Below are 23,165 nucleotides of genomic sequence, written 5' to 3'. Positions count from 1 at the left end.
CAGAGTCACAGAGGCAGTACAGAGAGAGACGAGCTGGGGGACATAATGATGCTTTGAACTGAGTTTTAGATAGTCTACTATGAGAGAAAAAGCGAAGACACTCATCTGTCTTTTTGATGGAGCAGAAAAACAACAAAAGAAAGAGCACTCCTGTCAACTAACAAAGTGGTTAGTGAGTGGCAGCCGTTAAAGAAGCTCCAAGACACACATCTGAAAACTGGAAAAATGTAAAAAAGACAGAAAGTGACTGAGTCTCCACAAAAGTAAGAGAGATGGAAAGAATTTGACAAGTGGCAGAGGGAGAAACTGAGCTAAAGTTAATAACATTAACAAAATATCTCAAGCTATCCATCAGTCACTAAAATCTGCCCCGTTCAAGCTGCAACACTGAAAAAAGTCTGGTGAAAGCGACAGGACGGGGCAGTAAACTGCACCTGTTGTAGGTGAACTGTACTCTCTCATAGCTTGTAAGATGTGTTTACTACATTAAGGTTTCATATTACAGAGCATTATAGCAGCATGATTTTCACAGAGGAAGTAAACAATTTATTTCTTTGGTTAAAATTCAATAGGTGGTTTAACCACATCACTTCTATGGGATTTATGAACCAGTAACATTTTCATATGGATATATTTGTAGGTTTATTTTTAATTCTTTTTAATCAGCCCCTTTGATGTTCACCTCAGGAAAGAATGAAGCAACTGGTCCTTGTATGAATGAATCCGACTATGTTACAGTAAAGCTGGATGGTGAACAGACCACACTAGTCTTGTTATTATTATCTGAAACACCAAACATATAAAAACGTAAAACTCTCTTTATGGGTATAATAACTGCTTCCACAATCACTGCAATGGATTTATCGTGTTATCAGACACCCTCACTGCTGTGCACAAACCTGAAAATAATGTTTCCAAAATAAACCTATTTGTTACAGTCACCTTTAAAAGGAAGCTTTTTAAATTTTACAAAAAAAAAAAAAAAAAAGCCAAATGAGTACAGTAAAGTTACAGAGGCACAAACATGGTAGAAATATAGATTTTTGTGTTTTTTTTGGCATGAAAAAAAAAAAAGACTATGAAGGCCTGTACCGGAATCATTGGGTGTGGAAAACAGCCACAAGTCTTGAGTCACACCTGTCGCAGTGATGTAGGGATCCTAAAAATGCTGCACACATGGAAACATGAGACTTCAAGCTTTAAAACAATGTACAATTTGTCAAGGTTGTATGAAGACTGAGTCTGACACAGACCTAGTAGGACTAGCACGGCCAGAGAAGTGGATTTAAAAAGGTTAAAAACAGGTAGATAAATAAACATGGACACCATAATATGTTTAATATATCCTTTATCTTTATTAAACAAATTTCAGTAAAAACTCTTATTAAGTAGAAAGACAAATTTCCCTGTCAGTAGTTTGCTCTAGCTGTAGGGCCGTCCCCAACTACATCATCTCGTGTGTTGACTAATGACTTAGTCAATCTGTTGAACAACTCTGTAAAACTGCTTTACCCACACTGTTGTTTTCCTGCAAATTACTATAGTCACATACGATTTTTCTCTCGAAGCTCAGTTTTCTAATCAAAGGAATCTGTTAATATCCTGGTAATGTCAGGTAATGTGAACCTTTCCCAGTGAATAACTTAGAAAAGATGAGAAACAGTTCATAAAAATAAACAAACAACCATCTTGTTCACCTACACTCCTAATAATCCACGTCAGCTGATTCCATAAGAGTCGGGGGGGGGGGGCCCTACACTTCTCTCTCAAAGGTCTGTCAAAGACCTCCACATCTCTCCGTTTGTTCGCTCCTACTGAATTAGTGCCGAGAGGAAGAACGAGTCCGTGTTAACTAACTCTTCACCGACTCTTGGGTCACAGCGGGAGAAACTTGACGGTATATAGTGTCAAAACTACAGCATAGACAGCAGTGTCTGTTACAAAGGCGTTAAGAAAGAGCGAGCGGTGAGCAGGTGCACCGTGCACGTTGAGCCACCTCTGGCAGTGTTTTCAACTATTATTCTCTTTTTTTTGTTTCTTTTTCTTAAAAAAAAAAAAAAAAAAAAAAAAAAGAAAAGAAGGAAGCTACACGATTATCATCACAAAATAAAATCTCTTTGGCATAGAATACCCACCCAAAAGCACAAACACACACACACATACTCACATGCACACACTCTTAGAAGGTTCTCTAACAGAAACCTACAAGCATCATCATTGTCATAATTATAATCAGTAAAATTAGGCTATAAAACAAAGTTGAGCCCTGTTAAGATTATGAGTCCTGTACTCGGTGATAATTGCATATATTACATCAGGCTGAGAGCAGAGGGAATAATCTCCACAGACGACTGTATGCTCTTCTTCTTTGTCCCATTAGGCATCACTACAGCGCCTCTGCCTCCTCTTCTCTTCCTCTTCTGGGTCTATAAGAGGAGGACAAAGACATAATGACCAAAAGAAGAATGGGATGAGAGTCACTTGGACCATCTGCATTTCGCATGATGGCATTGACATAAATGTAATAATAAACATATTGGTCAAAAATGTCAAAGTAAAAACCAAAATTATTGTAGGTTAAAAGAAGTTTATTTCAAAATTGTACATAAAATATCCGCAGTGAATCCCATCAGCCATTGTCCTGCTGTTTTAGTGGTCCACGCTGATGAAACAACTGTACATTTACTTGAATTTTCCCTTTTATTTTTACTTATTATATTAAAATCCATTTCAATACATTTACTTTTTGGGCTTATTTGTCTTTCACCTCATTCATTTATTTAATCTATTATATTTTATTTTATAATTAGACTGTTGAATGTGTGTTCAGTACCTGGTGTGCAACACACCCTTAATTGTTGAATAAAATGTAAATTAAGAAAAAAACAAGAACAACAAGAACAACAAAACGACCAAATGACAAGGGTCGTTTGTATGTTTCCAGGCCACTGTCAGTCAAATCTTATCAAACCCACTCAATCCAGTTGAGTGTTGAACACAATAATTAATACTGACAGGTGTTTTTGTTTTTACTTAAATGGCCTCTCATCTTCTCATCAATATTTCATGTTGTCAAGAACAAAAAAGAAGAAACAAAGATTTCAGGGGCTTTAAATTGTAACAACATATCTTGATTTTCTGACTTACTAACCTTTAATAAGGGAACTGTTGTCTGTCGTAGGTCATTGCGTAATCATCATGCATCAAATTTCCATCAACGACGTCCAAGGGCATATCACCTGCATATGCTCCGTATCCTTGGAAACCAACATCCAGCTCTGCAAGAGATTACGACATTATTTCGTTGTTTTGACTAGTTAAACACCGGACCAATAGATCATGTGTTATTTAGCTTCCCTTTGTCTCTAAGGGTTTATTTGCTGCTGTTGTCATGATAGCGGCAACCACAGAGCAGAAAACTGAACAAACTAGTGGAAATCATTAACATTTTCCACATTTTAGGCACATTTTTGGAACATTGTGATCACTGATCCCTTTCCTCTCCTAGTCTTGCTGCTCAGAGTAGGAGACAGAAAATAACAATGCCATAAAAGGAGAAAAGTCAAGAGAAGGAAAGAATGGGAATTAAGACAAAGATGAAAACACAGATAAGGAAACACCAGGATGGAGGTTGATGGAAAGAAGACCTTTTAGACAGACTTAACAATGAGGAATAGGTAAAGATGTACTGAGAGAAAAAAAGACTGAAGCATTAAGGATAAAGGAAAGTCAAAGGCTGAAGTGAATGAGAGAAGAAGCAGGCGATGTAGTAAAGTATGCCATAAAGAAGAACAAAAGACACTGACAACCACAAAACGTACAGCAGCAAACAACACACAGAGTTGAGAAGGACGGATGGAAGAGGCCAAGTTTGTGAGTGATTTGAAGAAAACATGAAAATAAGAAAATAAAACTAGTTTCTTCGGCTACCAAATGATGACGGTAAATGAGCAGCAGCAGGGAGGCAAACTGCTCACACATTACAGCATTTTAACACTGTGGTCACTCCCTGTGGTGGAGTGACCCAGTGCTGAGGAATGTGCTGCATGTGCACATTTCAGCCATAGTTACTCACCATCTGGATAGTGTGCGTCCATGGGGACACCGTTGTGGGCCTGCAGAGTCACAAGAGGTCAAAGGTCATATAGAGCTCACACTTTTATATAGAAAACTTATTATTATAGATTTTAGAATAAAGAACCAGTTTGTTAAAAACAAATTATTTCACTATTAGCATTATATAACGATGCTATGATGCGTTAGATCTTAACCTGAAACGTTGAAGGGAATAAAGAAACGTCTAAAAATGTAATGTTCAGTTGTCCTGTCAGTGGAGGGCGCCAGACACTCACCATCTCCCAGGCAGCGGGGTCGTGTTTAAACAGAGAGTGTGTGAGCTCCACAGACACACGCTTCTTGTAGTCTGGGTTCTTATCCTCAGAGATGCGGAAGAGCACGGCTGCAGCGTATGTAGCTGAGGGGAAAAAGATCAGGACACATTCAGCGATGTACAAATATACACCCAGCTCTTTTGTTAATGTATTATAGTGTGGGGGTACTGAAAGAATAAAAGATTAAGTCTATACACTACACTGGAATGCACTCAAAACTTTCAACCATTTTTATGTCTGTACATTACATTTGAAGCCAAAGCTTGAACCTGTTAGCTTAGCTTAGCAAAAAGACTGGAAACAGGGAGAAACAGATAGCCTGACTCTGTCCAAAGGTAACACTATTTGCCTGCCAACACCTCTAAATTATCATTAACACGTTATATCTTGTTGGTATATAACAACTGAGCTAAGCTAACCGATTGCTGGTGGTGGCTTCATATTTACCAGACAGATATGAGAGTGGTATTGATCTTCTTGTCTGACTCTTGGCAACAGTAAGATAAGTAAGTAATAGAAGAAGTCAAACTGTAATTAGGTAACTATGTGTAGTTTTTTTGTGTGATTTAATAATCTTTCAGTAACTCAAACACAAACATATTGGCTGTAAATGTAAAGCAATCTGCACAACGTGTCATGCTATGTCATTTTATGTAGTCAAACTACCCATATACAGCAGGTAGTTTAATGCTTGTATCGTTTTCTTTACATGTCAGCCACAATATGTTATTTTGAAATGCTGTCTAGTAAAAGTATTCCATCTCACAAAATGGACAAAGTCATGCTCAGTGCAAGTACCAGGAAACTGCACTTACAGTAAGTACAGCACTTGAATAAATTGACTTTGTTCTTTTCACCTATGACTGAATGCTGCATTACGGTAAGCTAATCATTATCTGCATTATCTGGGTGTCCTACCAATGCCCTCGTTGTTGGAGTGCAGCAGCTCCATCAGTGGAGCCGACGCTCCCTCGCTGTCGATGACCTCAGCTGATTGTTTGTCCAGGGCCAGCTCGCACAGGACACCTGCCGCCACACGCTTCACGTTGTCCACTGGAGAGTAGAGCAACTGGAGAGGAAGAGGAGGACAATGAATAAAAAAAACAAATAAACAAACATAAGGAAGTGAATTATCAAGACAAGGAAGTGTGACACTGTAAGTTCCTCCATTACCTGCACAAACAGAGGAATGGTCTGCAGGTTGGCAATCTCTGCTCTGTTGATGGGATCTCTGGCCAGGATGTGCAGAGCTCCTGTGCAGCCCTCCACAATCTCCTCCATCCTCACTCCATCCTGAGAACAAAGATGAAATTAAGGATAAATGTTAATCAAAAACATAGAAATACATAAATAATACACAACTACTCATTTCCACAATCCCCCTAAAGAACCACAGTGACCATAAACATCCTTTGACACTAGCCCGTCATGTACCTGGTATGTCTGCTGGGCAGATGAGCCATGTTTCTGGGCGTCCTGGTGGGCTTTGAGCAGCAGGTTGGTGAGACGGGGGATCGCTCCTGCGTCCCTGAGAGGAGCCTGGTTATCTGGGCACAGGGCCAGGTTACGGATCAGGCCAACCACAGCCTTCGGGCAGAGAGGAGAAGCAAAGATACGATCATGATGCTGTTCACTGTTATTGGTCAGCAAACAAAACAAGGCTGACGAAACGCTTCAAGACTTGGAAGTTGTGCTGTTGTGTGGTAAATGTAATAGTTTTTCCCTCTCTAAAGCCTGGTCCTGTAAAACATACTGTTCCTGCTGTCATGTGCATGTCATGCTTGATCGGGCTGACTGAGATTCTGGCTCTCTGCTCTACCTGCCATCCCCCTTTGTCCATCTGTCCAGTCCTCCCCAGTTTCCCCAGTCTTTATCTTTGGAGCAAAACCCATAAACTACTCAATGTGTTTGTTTCACAGTCCTGAACTTATGTTGCCTCAAATTACCCACGTTCAGTCTACCTGTCTAGGATCCTTTTCACGATCTTCCTGAAACCACCATATCTCAGTAGGAGCACATTTCTCCCCAATCTAGACCATCCCTCCACCCTTCCTTCCCTCCCTCCCTCCCCGCGTCCCTCCCTCTACCTTGATGACAGGCCAGTAGTGGGGTTGGTTGAGCAGCTTGACGATGGCGGGGATGCCGTAGTGTGTCCTCACAGCATTCTGCGCCAGCTCAGCCTGCTGGTGGCGCGATGTCAGGTGGCGCAGAGCGCAAACAGCAGGTTCGGTCACATCCTCTTTCTCACCGGCACGCAATATGGCGTGGATCAGAGCCTCGACACCATTGCTCTGGGTGACCAGAGTTTTATTGTGGGCGTTGTTGCATGTGAGGTTAGAGAGGATGCCCGTGGCACAAGTGAGCATGTTGATGTCATCTGAACTGAGCAGGCCCACCAGCACCTGCAGCAGGCTGTCCATACCCTCCTGGAAACAAGGAGAGAGCGATTTCAGAGTGTGCACAATTATGGGAAATAAAAATAATGTAAAAAAAAAAAGAAAGAGCAAAAGAAAGAAAAAAAGCAAATGTAAACAGTAAATGTGGACACAGACCTGCTTGGTGGCAGCATCAGACAGGTTCCTGAGCGTCCACAGGCAGTTCTGCATCAGACGCTGGCTGGAGCCTGTGAGGTGTTTACCCAGAGCCTGCATCCCACCTGCAGGGAACAGAGAGGTTATATCACTCAGCCTTCACCAACATCTCATAACTTGTGCTGCCATTAGCCACAGTTCAAGTAACAAAAAGCTGACACACCTGTATGACTGCCTTGTACACACAGGTGTGCGCTGACACAGGAAACATATTACATACCAGCTTCTACAATGGCAGGCTTGTTGCTGGGGCACACAGAGAGGACTTTGAGCACACGGCTTGTGGTCCACAGCAGCTTCTCATAGTTGTAGTTTCTCATGATGTGAACCAGACCCTCAGGACCCCCGTTGGCAAGGATGATCAGCTGTGAAACAGAGGGACCATGTGAGTACGCGTGGGTATACAAAGTGCAGATTAAGGGAAAACAACTTTTACTTTTTAATCCACCGTTTGTGAAGCAACACTTATATTTTACAAAGTGCCACTCATAAACAAAGCCATGACCGGTCCAGGCAGATTAACACCAGTTGATCACTCATTTTACTTTCCCTCAGCTCATAACCACACCTGTACGCTCTCGGTCCCAGAACCTGAATACCTCTGTTCACATGCCACACCCAAAACAAAACATGTGCACACAAGCAGGACAATTTCAACAGTGTCACATTACAATACTTGGCTCCTACGAAGTGAACCAGGCATTGTAATACATGTACTAGCACAGAACCGAACTGACAGCTACACACGCACCTTGCTCTCCTGGTTGCCATAGGACAGCAGCTGCAGACAGTCTGTGGTGATGGCCAGGAACTTGGGGTTGCTTTTCTTCAGCAGGGGAACCATCCTCTGCAGGCCGTCGGCCAGACGCACGGCCATCTTAGCTCCCTCCTGGTGCAGCAGCAGGTTGTGGAGCGTGGTGATGGCATAGAAGAGCACAGACTCCATGGGAGAACTGAGGGAGAAAAAAAGAAAAGACAATGGCACGTCAAGTTGCCATACATTAAAGGAAAGTTCCACCATTGGATATTCTCACTGTTGGATACCATTAAATAATTTTAGGTTGGACCAAATTTAAATTTGCCTGCCTCATTTACTACTTGAGTCTACAATTTCCTACATTTCCCAGAATGCCAGTCAGCACTCTCCCAAAAACTAAACTGATGGTTCGAGGAACAGTAATGTGTTCCTGTAGAGAAAAGGTGGGATTCACACTGCCGTGTGGCTGCCTTGCAGTATCGCCTTCATCTTGATTTCTTCATCTCCTATATCCATTAAATGTCAGTACAAGGTGAGTCAGAGGCTCTCGTTTTCTTCTTCAGCTGAATTGCATGGTAGCGGCACTGGAAAATACCTCAACATGACTTCACAGTGTCTGTGTTTCGCATTTCAACAAACGATTAGATGAACAACCCAGGTAACAACAAAACGGGCTTGGAAATGAAGCTGACATTGTCAAAAGGTCTTTTCTAAAACTACTTCTGTGTGGAGATTTCATTTCATACCCAGACTATAATAAAGAGTACGTTTTTCCAACATTCATATAAACAACTAAGACAAGGATCAAACTGTGATAGGTGGCATAATTTACAAACATCATGAATGTACAATCAGTTTTTGTCCAGCAGTACCTGAGCATGCGGACTAGAGCAGGGATGCCTCCGGACTTGAAGATGGAGAGCAGGCCCTCTCTCTGGTGGGACAGGTTGTGGAGGATGCTGGCTGTGGCGCGTGCGGTCTCCATGTCACTTGTGTTCTGCATGGCCCGCACCACGGCTGCCACCATCTGAGGGGACTGCATCAGTGCGCGGCGTGATGCCTCTTTGCGTGTCAGCTGGTTGACAATCTGTGCTGCCTTGCTGACCACCACCTGATGAGAAAGAGAAGAGGAGTTCATTTTTACTTGTGGTAATAAGAGTGAAACCCCTTTTTGAAATGGTACTTGTGTTATAGAGGGTGAGAATATATATTTTCATTCTAAATCAATCTAATTAATTTTTCTGATCTCAAGGTGACAGATTCAAAATACTTTGAAATTTGTCCAGCTGTTAAAAAATAAAACTTGTATTACACATTCAATTTACAAGGACATAAAGCAAATAAAAGTAGCAGATTTATAAAGTAAACAATTAATGGATTATCGTCTATTATCTGTTATCTGTTGTTGATTAAAGGAATAGTTCCACATTTTGTGAATCTGTTTTCTTGCAGAGAGTTAGAAGAGAAGATCGATATAGCTCTCATGTCTGTATGCTAAATATAAAGCTACTGCCAGCAGCTGGTTAGCTTAGTTTAGCACAAAGTCAGGTGCAGTCACTTCTTAAAATATTGTCGTGACTGTGCCTGGCCAAGAAACATTCCTGCACACAACCCCTGCAAAACCACAATGTGTCGTTTTACACTTCAGTTTTAATTAATGAGCTTCAGAGCTGTTTTTCTTTCTTCGTGCTAAGCTAAGCTAACTGACTGCGGGCAGTAGAGTCACATTTAACATGCAAACATGAAAGTGATATTGCATAATTAGCATATTTCCCAGAATTCGGACTACTGCAGCACTATATTGATCTATACATACTGTATATGCAAGACTTTATCTCACAAGGTTCTCATTGAGACATCACAGTACTCACAGTACAGTCAAGTTAGGGTTATTCTGCAAATTTTTAAACTCTGTATCTCCGTTCATCACCTGGTCTTCATCGTTGAGCAGCTTGGTGAGCTCGGGCACGGCACGTGTGGCCAGCTCGGCGTCGTCCTGGTAGTTGATCAGATGGATGATGGCGGTCTTCAGCATCTGGGAGGGCTCGGCCAGCCGCTGGACGTTGGTCATCTGGGTCGAGTCTGTCTGAGTAGACAAGATGGTTGTGCCTTCTTCCAGCGTCTCTGGGAATATCGCAGCCCGCACCCGCTGGGCTCTGGTCATAGTGTACTGGGCATCCAAGTCTAGAAGAAGTAGTGAGATGATGATGATGATGATAAAACAGACCAAATGTAATAATGGCAGAAGCTTTCATATATTTGCATATTGAACCCTGTTTGTCCTCTTACCAGGCTGTTCCGTTGTGACGGTGGTGGTCATGGTGTAGTGCTTGGAGGTGGTGAAATCACCGTCGTCATCTCTGACTGTGGTGGCTCCAGACTGAATGCCCGAGTCTACACCATACATTGTCCGCTGCCACTCTGTCACCTTCACCGTGCCACTGTCAAGCTCACCCACTGTTGAGCAAGGAAGAGAGGAATTGTTGGAGGTCAGAAGCGTAAGACCAACATCATTTATTAACGGGGGTATTGAGGGGTTATAACTTGTTCTAATTTTATTATTCCAATATTCACCGATAACAGTTTTTTTAATGTGTTTTGCCTCCATTTTTCTCCCACAGGAAGAGTGTTTTACTTCTAGGCCACATAAAGGAGCACATTCGAAACAACCTTCAGTTATCGTTTAGGGAAGTCCTCAATAAAAATACATCAAAACAATAGTTGGAAGTTGGAAAGGTCATAATGAAAATGTTCAGTACTCTTTCAAAAGAACTGTAGAAGGAGGTGATATAGACAAAAGTTAAGCAAGATATAGCACAAAGAAAATCAACATAAAATCACTATATTATCAAAATAAAATTTGCAGAGAAAGAGGATGAAAGCTGAAAGACTTACTTTGCATTGCCATCCTTGCCTCCTGTTATCAAAACAACAACGATGGAGCAAACCTAAAAACAAACAAACAAAAAAAAAGGCAAAGTCAGGATTTTCAGCATTTCACCTGCTGTAAATGACAAATGACACATATTTCATGAATAATAAATATTTCAACAAGGTCTCTGCTCTCTCACACAGTACTGTCATTCAGTTTTTATATGCCAGCCACGTATGACAGCTCACGTGATAACCCCCCCCCCCACCCCCACCCCTTCCTCCCCCACCGACCAGCCGTGCACCCTGACCTTAAAATGACAACACAGAGCGGCAGCAGCGGCGGCGGCGGCTCACAGAGGAGGGGGGGCGAAGTGAGTGGAGAGACAGCTGTAAGTGAGGAATGCTAGCCTGCCCAAATGACCTTTCACCCCGGGCCTCCACCCATATAGCCGTGGGAGCAGCCTGCTGCTGACGCATGGCAATCAGGAACTTGTTCGTCAGGTTTTGACTCCAGTGTCTGACAGTGAACATACTCCTCTTCCCTACACACAAACTTAAACCTCTAAAACAAACAAACAAAAAGCCTGGAACTTGACTTAAACTTTGTTTGTATTATTTTGTACTACTACATACTATCTATAACACCTACTTGCCTTCTGGCTCTCCTTAAAAGGTTTTTAGTGATCCGACATCCTGAGGCATGTTTTTTTTGTAGAAATGCCCCAGATTGCATAATCGCCACAATACATGTTGGTGCAAGTTTGTTCTACATCATCTTATTTTCCTAATAAAAATCATTCTTCATGTTACATTTACTCAGTTATGCAACCATCACAAAAACAACTAGCTGTATCTGTCAAGAAAATAATAAACCAACTTTTTATAAACCAACTGTGCTTCAATTGTAATGCACTTCACCATTAAATGCATGCAGCTCTGTGTAAAAATGTCAGAACTGGTATGAACATGTGAATTCCAGACTTTTTGAAATACCGTACAGAGGATTAAACAAAAGCATGTCACTTCCTGTCAGAACAAAGTGTTAATGAGTCAAATATTAAATCTAATAACTATGAAATGTCTCTATCACGTATCCTTTGTGCATCCGGATCCTTCTTTTACTGAAAACTTCATTTTTCTTAAGACAAAGACCAAACATGAAAAACAGATCCTTAGATGAGACCACACAGACCCAACATAACCTTTCAATGTCAGAACATGCATGTTTATCATTTTCTGTCTTCTGCGTCATCCACCACAGAAGTCCTCTTCATCACAAACACGTCTGCATTTATAATAGCTGCATGCCACTGCGTGTGACAAACAGTACAATGCATTTACTGTGCTTGTTACGAGTGTTTGCAGATGTTTGATGGGATTCTTTGCTGGGGTGCGTTGTGTGTGTGTGTGTGTTTGTGTGTGTGTGTGTGTGTGCGTGTGCGTGTGCGTACATGTATAAGAGTGTGTTTTCATGATTTCTGCAGGCACTGCAGATGCACTGGAAGTACCGCGGGGCTCTACACGCAGCAGAGTCAATAAACAAAGGCTTCAACTGGCAAATAAAGGAAAAATATTTCCATCCTTGAAGCTCTTTTGTGTGACAGATGGTTATAGCTTACAGTGGGATTCTACACAACAAGCTATGCTGATCTTCTGTCTTCACTACTAATAAAACAAGTTGGGGCTTCAATCCAGGATGTCAAGCTGCTGTGTTGGCACAATATGAGCTATAAACAATTAAATAACCACTTTTTACCTGTGCTTACATTAAACTTCTCAGAACAAATTCATAGTCACGCAACTTAAACAATGTGATGTAACGCTATAATCAGAGTTGATCTATGGGTTTGGAGGAAAGGAATTTGTGCAAAGATGAACTGCTTTGTCTCTCTGCCTTACACTGAGGCTGTTCATGATGTATTAGTAAAAGCACCACTCCCTCATCTTTTTACCCTCTGGCTTTGCATAAGGATGTGTCGTGTTGTGTTTCAGTCCCTCAGCTGGCCCAGCCCACTTCTTCTCCCCCAGGCATCATACTGTGTGGATGTGTGTGTGCATGTCAGCGTAGCTCCTGCAGGGGCCTGTTTTTCATTATAATTTGTATGAAGAAGAAACTGACAATAGTGTGTCTGCGCACCGCATGTTCCTCATTAGTCGGTGTCTATCCTCTGTTTTCTCTCTGTAGCACTTTGATGGACTACAAACTTACTTGAAAGTCCCCACGTTTCTTTTTTTTGTGTGTGGACCTGTATCTGTTATGTGCTGTAGATATGCAAATGTTCAAAATACGTTTACCGGAACCTGACGTTCTTGTAAAGGTCCCAACATGTCCCTTTATCTCTCTTGCCTTCACAGGGAGCAGCAGCTCAGTGAGTTTCAGCTGTAGTCAGTCTGGCAAGAGATCCTGCAGGACGAGGCCACAGAGGACTGTCTGTGCATGCAGCTACATGCTACCTTACAGATAATGCACTGACTCATCAGGCCACAGATGGAAACTATGCAACCATGCAGCGTAGGTTTGTACCTTTCTAACTAAAGGTGTGGCCTCTTTTTAAACACAAACATGAGGGCTCGCCTGTCAAGAATACGCTAAGCGGCTAGTAGCCATCCATCTTTCGATTTGTGCAGCCATGGGAATAGATTGACAGTAGTGAAATGTCAGACTCACCCCAGCTTTAAAGTCTGTTTTCCAAAGGCCTTTAAGAATTCTAAAAACATTTTATTGATCCACAGATAAAAACACACTGATATAAAACAGAGCCCACACTGCCTTTTGTTTTAAGCAGAACCATAGCACACACAGTGTCCACACAGAACTTTCCCGTGCTCTGTAAATCAGGGACAGGGTGTTTGTGTAGTCTTTGTTTTCCTGGGCGAGGCAGCGGGTTCAGCCAACTGTTGCAATGCTGCGACACGCCCCACATATCGCCTAGGTAACCGAAACTCCGCTCAGGCACTGTACTGTGGGGGTTTTATCTGCTGACCCATCTGATGTCTGAAGCTATGCTCACTTATTTGCTGGTAAGTGCTGATCCCTCTTGGGTTCTCTCATAATTTCCTTTTCCCCCCTCACCCACAATGCTCGTCACTAGTGTGATCCCAGCAAAGAAAGAAAAATCATCAAAAGTTTTAATGATTTAAAAATCTAATTAAAAAGATTTAAAATACTTAAAAATTAAGCTTAACAAAAAATGAATAAATAAATAAATAAATAAATACATATAAAACTTTATTGTGTATTATGGTGATAATATGGCTAATCTCCCTGTCTGCCGTACTGAAGAAAAGTTGTTGCTTGTGTGGTGTATTTCTGCCTGGACTTTGCTCCCTTCCAGTTAATGAGTGACACATCCTTTCACTGTCACTGTACCTTGCTCTGTCACTACCACCACCCTCCACCCATCCATGCAAATGTGCAGTAACAGTAATAGAAGCCACACTTTTTACTCAGGAAAACACTCCTCACTCTCGCACCCATCAATTCCCGCTATCTTGTTAAGCAACAGCCTCTGTGGATGACTTTAGTGTGCTTCTTCCAAAAAAAAAAAAAAAAAAAAAAAAAAAACCCTGCTCAGTAAAACCAGGAATGCGTATCAGTGAGAGCTGCCAGCGAGCGAGTTGCAACAGAAAGGCGGAGATGGATACTGTTCAGCGCCTGATGCTGAAACGCCAGTGTGACATTCCACGCTAACATAGCATATTCAACCTGTCCTGTGTCCAACTGTAAATCTTGTGCTGCAAAAAAAAAAAGCACCCAATTATACAATTTTACTATTCTCACACTAAATTCTTCTAAAATAACATCAGTGACTCACTCATAAATTGCTGAAACTAACAGATACTAAGAGCACATAGCTACTGTGACAATGGATGAGTAACTCTGTTCTCAGACGTGAGAAAGGATTGACTATCCTGCCCCCCCCACAGGCATGTCAGACAGGGAGTGTCTCCACAGCAGTGACAAGCTCTCAACAAGGGCGTGGCAGCAGAGTTTGTGGGTGTATGAGCAAACTGGGCGAGGCTGAATACACCTAAAGGCTGGAGGGGCTAAACAGTAGATCTGTCATTTAATTCTCTTCAATATATCCTCCCAATAATTAATAAGTTATGTAGTTACAAACTTAAGCATCGCCATAAAAGAAATATTCCAGTATGCCAGATTTTGACTTTGCAGGCCTAAGCTCTTCTTTGTATCACAGCAGGAATGAATCAGGTCAGAGAAGAGGCCCAGGGGGTTGGAGATGAACTCTGGTCGTTTTCCAGAGTGGCTCCTAACACACATTGCAGTGTTTGCAGTGATTTGTTATTTAGCCTCATGCCTGTTTGGCAGGAGGGGTGTTAAATAACATGTTGCAGAGTATTTGTAGTTTGTTTAAACTCCTGCTTGAGAAGATTAAGCTCGCAATTTTAAAGACATAATCAGGCATTTTCACCTTCTTGCCAAGAGCTGGATGAGAAAATTGATGCCTCTCTCATGTGTGTATGGTAACTATTAAGGTACAGCCAGCAACCCTAACCCCAGCCAACCAGTTAGCTTAGCTTTGCAGAAAGACTAGAAACAAGAACAAACAGTTAGCCTGGCTCTGTCCAAAGAAAGCACAGTACACCTGTTAGCACATGTTAAAGCTAATTAATGAAGACATTATATTGTTTCTTTAACCTTTACAAAAACTGAAGCAAAAATGTCAGGAGATAGTCATCACTTAACCCCTTATAAGATTACAGCATGTCATTTTCATGTGGCGCTAAACAGGCTTTATGCTTAACGGTCTCCTGGTTGTAGCGTCATATCTGTAGTCACCGACATGCGAGTGGTAACAATCTCTCTAATCAAACCCTCGGAAAGAAAGCGAATGAGCATCTTTCCCATAATGTCGAGCTTTAACTCACTTCTCAAAGGAAAAAAAAAAAACAACAGATTTTTCCAGCACTAGTGTATGATTTATGTTAATTGTGCGTTCTCATGGTTATCAGAACATCGGGGATTTGTTGTAGGAACTTAACCTCATCTGGTGGCCTGTTATTTCTAACAGGCTTGCTAATGTCATGTTTAGGCTGACACGCAAATAAAGCAGATTATGTTACCACACATCTGTAAAGCTTCCTGCACCATCTGCACAGACACAGATCAACTACTTGACATATATGGCAGCCCCACACACATGCACACACCCTGTCACATATATGTCCCGTGACATGCAACCCACACTCCTCTTACTATAAACTGTTTCCCAGATGACTATAACACAACACCCTGCACTCCCACAGCCCAATCCTCCTGACACAGTAAATGGCCAGTGCAGCCAGCTGAGCCTCCACAGCAGACTGGCTGCAGTTGACATTGTGCTGTCTGCATCTTTTCTCTATAGAGTCTGGGGTTCAGCCGTCCCACAGGGATCCAGCTTAACACGCCCACTAACCTTACTTGGTCCCCAAACCACACGTCACTTATCCCCCCACTGTTATACCAATGTAATGGAGGCAGCTGGGGCTAACTGGATAGCTGTTTGTTACAAATCAATAAGGGAGGATGTGAAGTGGTGCACAGCTAATGGATTTATTGTGGTGGGTGACAGGAAGTGGTGGTCAACATTATCTGACTCCCCAACGCTGCTGGGCTGTTTGGTCAGACAGAGGACGTGCGTTAGGAGAAGCTGTACTTTCACAACTCTTCCCGTATAAGCAAAACTATGGTGACAAACTACTGTATCACGTCATGTGCTAAGTTGAGGAAGACGCTTCAAGTCCACATTTTGTAAAAGCACTCACTCTCTGACAGAGAGGGAGCGAAAGAGCATTTGTCAATTGACTGTAACAGGCAGTTGATAAAATCCAGACCATAGCAACGTGGCCATGCCAAGAGCCAACAGAGAAGAACAGACAATGAGATACTGCTGGTGTGCACTTGTGCAACACACAAACTGAGCTTGTCTTAATGTGGCAGATGCAGCACAGTGTGCTCCCCTTCCTTGTCTGATCTGGAAACATTCCCAACAACACAGTCAAACTCAGCCAATGAGTAAAATAAGCAGCAGAATGGATAACGGCTGGTTGATTCACTGCAGCTACTTAAATGAGTTGATTTAGGCCAGAGGATGCCGCACGGTGGCTGTAAACTGGCGCGTAGTTGTTTACTCCCTGTGGGATCTTGCTGTGAATCAAAGGAAATGTGAGCTGTCTCGGAGGAGGTGGCAGAGTGCAGAGCAGGATCAAGTTACACGAAGCTGATAAAGAAGGAGTGAATGAGTAAAAAAGGGGTGTACCCCATGTAGCAATAAAGTGCGTGGCAATAAAGTACTCAGAAACAAAGTTCACAAAACTGGCCCATCATGTATCAGATATTGTGGCAGGAACACAAGTATGTCCAAAGTCTTCCATATCAGGAGAATAATGGATCATAAAAGATGTGGCAATCAAATGGCTAGATTCAATTTTACTTAAAAAAATTTTAATCCAGAATGTGAACATTTCATTCCCAGCTACTTGGTTTTTTTGGTTGTAGCCAGTGTCTTTAGGGCTGTGACTTTGTCTTTGGACCTATGGTAAGGAGGAAGTGCCCCCCTGCATGTTGTTTAGTCGATGGTAGGAAGGAAGAGGATGAACTAAGTCTCTGATACAGCACAGAGAGCTTCTGTGTTACTTTGTTTGGGGTAGAGAGGGAAAGAGTAGCCGCATTGTCCCATTGACTACTGTCACAGTGAAAAGGAAAGCGGGTCTCAAGTGTCCCCACTGGATGCCACCAAAAAGGCTGAAGCACATCAAGACGGCTCTGTGTGTTCACGGGCCAAGTTTGGTGGCCAACACTGCATCCAAAGCCCTGTTTAAAGGCCTGACCAGAATTTTTTTTATTTTTTTTTATTTTGAACTGCCACTGCCACGCATCGGTGTGCGGCTGAGTGCTGAGGCGATGTGACAGATGATTAATTTTTCAGGGAGATTAGAGGCATGAGGGAGCGGGAGGAGGGTGCTTTGGAGAGCAGGGCAAACGTCTAAAGGGACCCTGAAGAATAGAGCGAATTCAGCTGACAAGTTCACTGTTTGCTCTTCTGCATGCAAACCACAACCAAAACAGAAAAAAAACAAAATCATTACATCAAAATATCTGAAGAGTTAAAAGCCAGAATTATTAAAAATTGAGTGACTTACTCTGACAACAGTCATGTCATTTGTTTTATACACTGCTAATGTGTAAAATGAGAACCTCTAAAATGTCAACTTTTAAGGAACAAAAAAAGAAATGTAGAAGGAAGAATAACTGCCTCAATTGTCTAAAACGCCCATGCATTTTTCAGCTTATCCAGTGTTTTGTAAAGTATTCACAGGCCCCAGGGTTGCACAACTTTCTCAACCCATGAGAGCATGACATCTGTCAAACGCAGTGAAACAAAGAAAAGAAACGAAAACTTGAGTCCAGAGATTTTTCACTCAGCAGTGACGATATACAAAATCAACTTTCTTGTGAGATGTTGATGTTCTTCAAGCTGCGTATCTAACAAGTCAAGCTTCCCGGGTGATTTGCTTTCAGTTTCAACCACACCCTTGCTGTCCTCGCTTTCCTCAATTTCTCACAGAAGTGTAATTAAGGGACAGGGAGGAGGAGGAGGAGGAGGAGAAGAAGAAAAACAGATACTGCAGGACTCATCAGAGTCACTATGCTGAGAAGTACAGCTCAGCCAAATCATCCAACTGTGAAAACATTGTCTTTTGAGTCAGTGCTGGAATCTAGTTCACTCCATCCCTGCTTGGATACATCATCTGTAATGAAAAAATTATCATTTGTAATGTATTCATGAAGAAAACAGTCGGATTCAGCTATTTCCAGCAGACTGATACGATAAGAGCTGACCCGAAATGACCAACCTGGCAGACTTTCATACACTTTTTAAAGTGCGAGCGATGGGAAAAAGCAACCATTAGGCCTATGACATTTTAAGTAAGGGATATTTTCTTGCCCTCGTTTGATCTGACCAAGAGAACTGTTGAAAGTAAATAATTAATTACAGTGACTGTCATGGGTAGGGTTCAGCTGGGCAATGCCAGCTTCACTTGCTCAGCATTATACCTCTGCGCTCTGCCGGAAGCTTCTGACTTTATGTTTTGTCGGTGACAGCAAAAATCTTTTGCATGAATGGACGTTTTCCGACAATATTGCCACTTATTTAATTACCATATTAATCTTAAACAAAGAGATTCAAAATTCTTCAGATGGCTTGAATTAATCTCTTTACTGGATATCTCATGTTTAGCTGCGCTTGCCTGCTTTACTCTTATAGATTAAAGCTTAAGACAATTTTAAAAGTAAATTAACAACAGATATTTTGCTTATCATAGATAATAAGAATGAATCGCACACTGTGTCTGGGAGACTGCATGGCAGAGCATCGTCTGATGAAGATTTCCCTTTAAGCCTCTGGAAATTAACCCCATGGAGATTTTGATGCGGTCACACCACGTTCCTATTGACTTCAACCACAAAGGCTGCTACCGTCGCTGACAGGAAACTTTATCTCTGTGCAGCCCCTTCTCCATGGGAACAGTAAAACACAGAAGAAGGGTGATATGCAAACACAGAGCAGGTCACACAACGTGTGCACTGAGTGGCTGTAACTGAGCCCCTGGAAAGTATTCAGTCAGGCACCACTGGAGAGAGACAGAGGCGAGGTAAGACAGTGAATCCACGGGAAAAGAAATACTTCCAGCTACACAAAGAGGTTAGAATATATGCCATACAGTAATCCCCTTTGGAAAGTGTAGACCTATTTATAAACTGAAGGATCTCCTGGCCTCTTGCTCTGCTAATGTAGGACAGTATCAGGGAATTAAGCAGGAGGGGGGAGATTATCACCGTGTCACCACAGCTGTAGCTGCGAAATCTACAGTAAGTCACCCTCCTCCCCCCTTCGCTGTCCCACCACCCATTCACCCTCTTCCCTGAGGCCAAGCGGGAACAGCTTTCCAACCAGGGTGCTGTCTGCTACTGCACTACTTGATGACATGGGGCAAGCTCAGTGAGGCCTGTCTGGCAGAAAGTATTGGCACCCTGTCGTATTCAACCTGACACATATTCACCAAGCTCAGCTGGATGCATTGGTCTAGAAACAAGTTTGATGCCACAGACTTGTTTGGCGCTGTTCTTGGTGCTTTGTTATGGGGTAACTTGCTGATGATCCAAACTAGAGAACAATAGGTAATGTGATTTAGTGTTTAATGAAGAAGAGGTTCAGTGTTGAAGAAAAGCTGTTTAACTTCTAATTCTCATGTGACCCATGTCAAATTTGACTCTAACCGATATTAAAGTTGGCAGTGGAGGACACCGCAAATGACTTAATCGCATAAGAAAAAAGCGGATAGAAAAGTTGTTTCAATTGGATGCCAATTTCAGTGGATTTTACTTATGAAATCAAATGAAATAATTTGCTCACTAAGCAGGATTGGCTGTTCTGTCAAGTCCAGAGCATCTGCAAAGGTAATGACATCATGGAAGATTTGGCAACACCTGGAGACATCACTAACCCACGAAGAGCAAAGGGGGAGTGAATGGGAGCTATAGTAACCCCAACAAAATTTAGTGCTATGACTCATTATTTACTGTCATACATTACAGATGTGCATGTAAACAGATCTTACTCTCCCATGTACAATTAGCTCATTGTATTATTTACTGTGGTCTGAGGTCAAATATTGAAACAGAGGACTGCAACAACAAACAATTATTTTCATTATCAGTTACTGTGCTAATTATGTGCTTGAGTAATTGGTCCGTAAGAAAATAAAGTGTGTGGGTGGCATCTTCAAATGTATTCAGCTTATTGTCATGGATGACTAAGAAAAAAAATGTATGCTTACATTTAGTTTAGAGTTAGTTGGCACTTTTACTTCAGAAATGAAAATTCATCGATTTACCAAATAGTTGCCAATTAATTTCCCGTCAATCCACTGACTTTAGTGTATATTTATGAGTTAGCTGGAACAATAGCGTTAAACGCTTTGTTGATGTCTTGCCAGCATGTTTAATGCCTATAAAACGTTTCTGTGACATTATCACTCTGATACGAACTCTGTAAGCTCTAAAGATAATGGCCATATTGGCAAAATTAGCTCTTTCACCTGCCTCTCTCGCACGCGGACACACAAATATGCACGCGCACACAAACTTGGACACCACTAACGACGCTGTGACGCTCTATTGACAAGTGACGTCAAGGTGAATGATCGATACTGGTGCCAAACGTCGTTATGATTTAGCAGAAAGAGCTCATGACAAATTAGAGACCAAAATAAACCAGTTTCATGTAAGAAAGCAAACTTCTGAGGCCCGGAGAGCTCGCGTATTTCACTCGGAAGCAGCAGCCAGCGGTGGCCAGTTTCAGGCATGCGGAAATGAACTTCAAACACACGGCTGGATTTGCAACCAGGTAACTAAAAGATGAAAAATGGGACCAAACGATGTGCCACCTTAACATATGCACCTTTATAGAAAGCAGGATATAAACGATACTACATACAAAAGGAATGAAAAAAACAACAACAAAACAAGTCAGTGACAAAGACACAATGAGCAGGTTGAAAAACTGTCGGAGAAAGTAAAAATATACATTCACTGAATCTTACCTGTCGAAACACACGGACGCGTTTGAGTTTATCCCACGTCAGTGTTGTTTTATTGGGGACGGGACAGTCCTCTGTGTCTCTGTTCACGTCTCTACACTCTCTCCGCTGCTGGCCCACAGTCCTCTGAACAAAAATGAGTAAAAGAAGCGTCACCTCAGCCCCAGACTCCGCCTTCCTCATCCCGACCCCACCCTGCCACAGCTCTGCACCCACTGGGAGAGGCGTTAAAGATTGTTTTATTGTCAGGAACTGTAGTCAGTAAAAAAAACCTCTGCATATTCAGATTATGTAAACTGCCTCAAGAGAGATCGGTTTTCCTAATGTTACAACGAATTATAAAAGAATAATCAGAAAAGACCATGATATTTTTACTCTTATGGATACTTATAAATACAGTGTTTAAACCATTATCTCTCATGTCGAAAATGTTTTACATTTCATACATTCGCAAAATGATTGTATATAGCCTACATATATAGACAGCCCATACAGCTAACACCATACATATTATGCTCAACACACCAGTCTAGCCCAGCAACATAAGAGCAAAGTATGAAACTTTGCAAATACTGACAAGAATAGGCTACAGTAGGAAACAACGTTCACTTTAAAGAGGGCTACTATAACTTTGGGAGCCTTGAGAATTCTCATATTACAATAATGTAATGTGTTTTTATTCGTTTGGTTTAAAGGAAAGTGCTACGACGCTTTGTTCTCACAAACATTTCGTGCACCTGTATGACGACCGACCACACCTTGATTACAACTAACACGAAACCAGACGACTCGGTGAGTCACTGCAGCCAGGAAACAACGCGCTGTCAGGAGGGGGCGATCACATGACTTACAGAGGAACAGATTGAACCGATGGCGTGCGTCTGTGTCATGTGTTTGATACAGTGGACCGATCATAGGTGTTTGGTACACTGGTTCGATCTCTTCCTTGTCTGGGAGAGAGAGCAAGCGCAATTTTACCATATTTAAATTAGATAGATAGATTTGTATTGCATTGTTTCTACTCTTCTTGGCATTTTGAGCCTTTGTGTTATGTTAAAAATATCTCCTGATTCACAGTTTGTTCTGAAGAAATGGATTGTGAAATCAGCAAAATTCACCAAAATATTGGTCCTAGTGGCAAGAGATGAAATTAACTATTACTAACAGCTTCAGTCAATCTGCAAACCGCTTTCTCAATCGATCATTTGGCCTATAAAAGACCAGAAAATACTAAAAATAGGTAAAAGCCCAAGTTTATTCAAAATGCATGTTTGCTCAGAACAACAGTCCAAAAGCCAAAGATATTCAGTTAGCTATAGAAGATGAAAAACAGCAAATATTCACGTTTGCAAAGAAAAAGGGACTAATCTATTATAAAAGTTGTTACTGATTCAATTTCTGTCAATAGACTAATCAAATAATCCTTTAAACTTCATGGGCAACTTTAATGGCAAACTTTCCATTTAACTTAGTTTTAAAGCATTTGGCGACAGTCCTACATGTCAGAATTTAAAGAAATGCAGATACAGAAATGTATTCATAAATACATGTATAGCCTATACAGAGCTGTAAGGAATTCAAAACATGAAGTTTCTAATGAATGCACATGGAAAGTTCAGAGAGGTCCCATAATTGAGGCTAAACTGACTTTTTTAGAATGACTCTTGCTAAAGAGCGGAGCGACTGGCTAAGTGCACCGCTGAGACCATGTCTGTGCTCCTCCCTGCACAGAGGAAAGAAAAACTTGTTTGAAAAATACTTAAGGCTGCCAAAGGTGTGTGTCTGTTTGTTGCTTACCCATTTTAGGATAGTAAAGTTGAAAAAAAATAGACGTGGTGCACTTCAGTCTGAAACAGCAATAAAGTGTGCACAGAAACTTGTCTGGCTGCCTGCGAGGATCAGAATGGATGACAGGCTCAGATAGGTCAGGCTGTATTCTATGTC

General features: G+C 41.8%; 1 protein-coding gene across 1 annotated transcript; it reads right to left on the bottom strand.

Annotated features, from left to right (window-relative positions):
* Nucleotides 1-1,331: 1,331 nt before the first annotated feature.
* Nucleotides 1,332-21,337, bottom strand: LOC111229402 (junction plakoglobin-like). The gene is made up of 16 exons (XM_022755721.1): nucleotides 21,225-21,337; nucleotides 10,635-10,687; nucleotides 10,029-10,196; nucleotides 9,670-9,923; nucleotides 8,612-8,850; nucleotides 7,734-7,935; nucleotides 7,203-7,347; nucleotides 6,944-7,047; nucleotides 6,479-6,817; nucleotides 5,826-5,978; nucleotides 5,565-5,684; nucleotides 5,310-5,460; nucleotides 4,353-4,474; nucleotides 4,076-4,115; nucleotides 3,152-3,278; nucleotides 1,332-2,426 (listed from the first exon to the last, which is right to left on the bottom strand). Exons 2-15 carry the CDS (start codon nucleotides 10,645-10,647, stop codon nucleotides 3,154-3,156), a joined length of 2,175 nt encoding a protein of 724 aa, XP_022611442.1. The 5' UTR covers nucleotides 10,648-10,687; nucleotides 21,225-21,337; the 3' UTR covers nucleotides 1,332-2,426; nucleotides 3,152-3,153.
* Nucleotides 21,338-23,165: the final 1,828 nt, after the last annotated feature.

The sequence above is a fragment of the Seriola dumerili genome, unplaced genomic scaffold (genome assembly GCF_002260705.1).
Source record: "Seriola dumerili isolate Sdu_G_001 unplaced genomic scaffold, Sdu_1.0 BDQW01000230.1, whole genome shotgun sequence".
NCBI classification, from domain to species: Eukaryota; Metazoa; Chordata; class Actinopteri; order Carangiformes; family Carangidae; genus Seriola; species Seriola dumerili.
Note: the sequence above shows the minus strand (reverse complement) of the source record. Positions and strands in the feature narration are given on the sequence as shown.

Coding starts and splice junctions, on each gene's coding strand:
- LOC111229402 (XM_022755721.1), bottom strand. Junction 7,048..7,202: donor GCCTGCCATTGTAGAAGCTG/GTATGTAATATG, acceptor TGTTCCCTGCAG/GTGGGATGCAGGCTCTGGGT. Junction 4,475..5,309: donor CTCCAACAACGAGGGCATTG/GTAGGACACCCA, acceptor TTTTCCCCTCAG/CTACATACGCTGCAGCCGTG.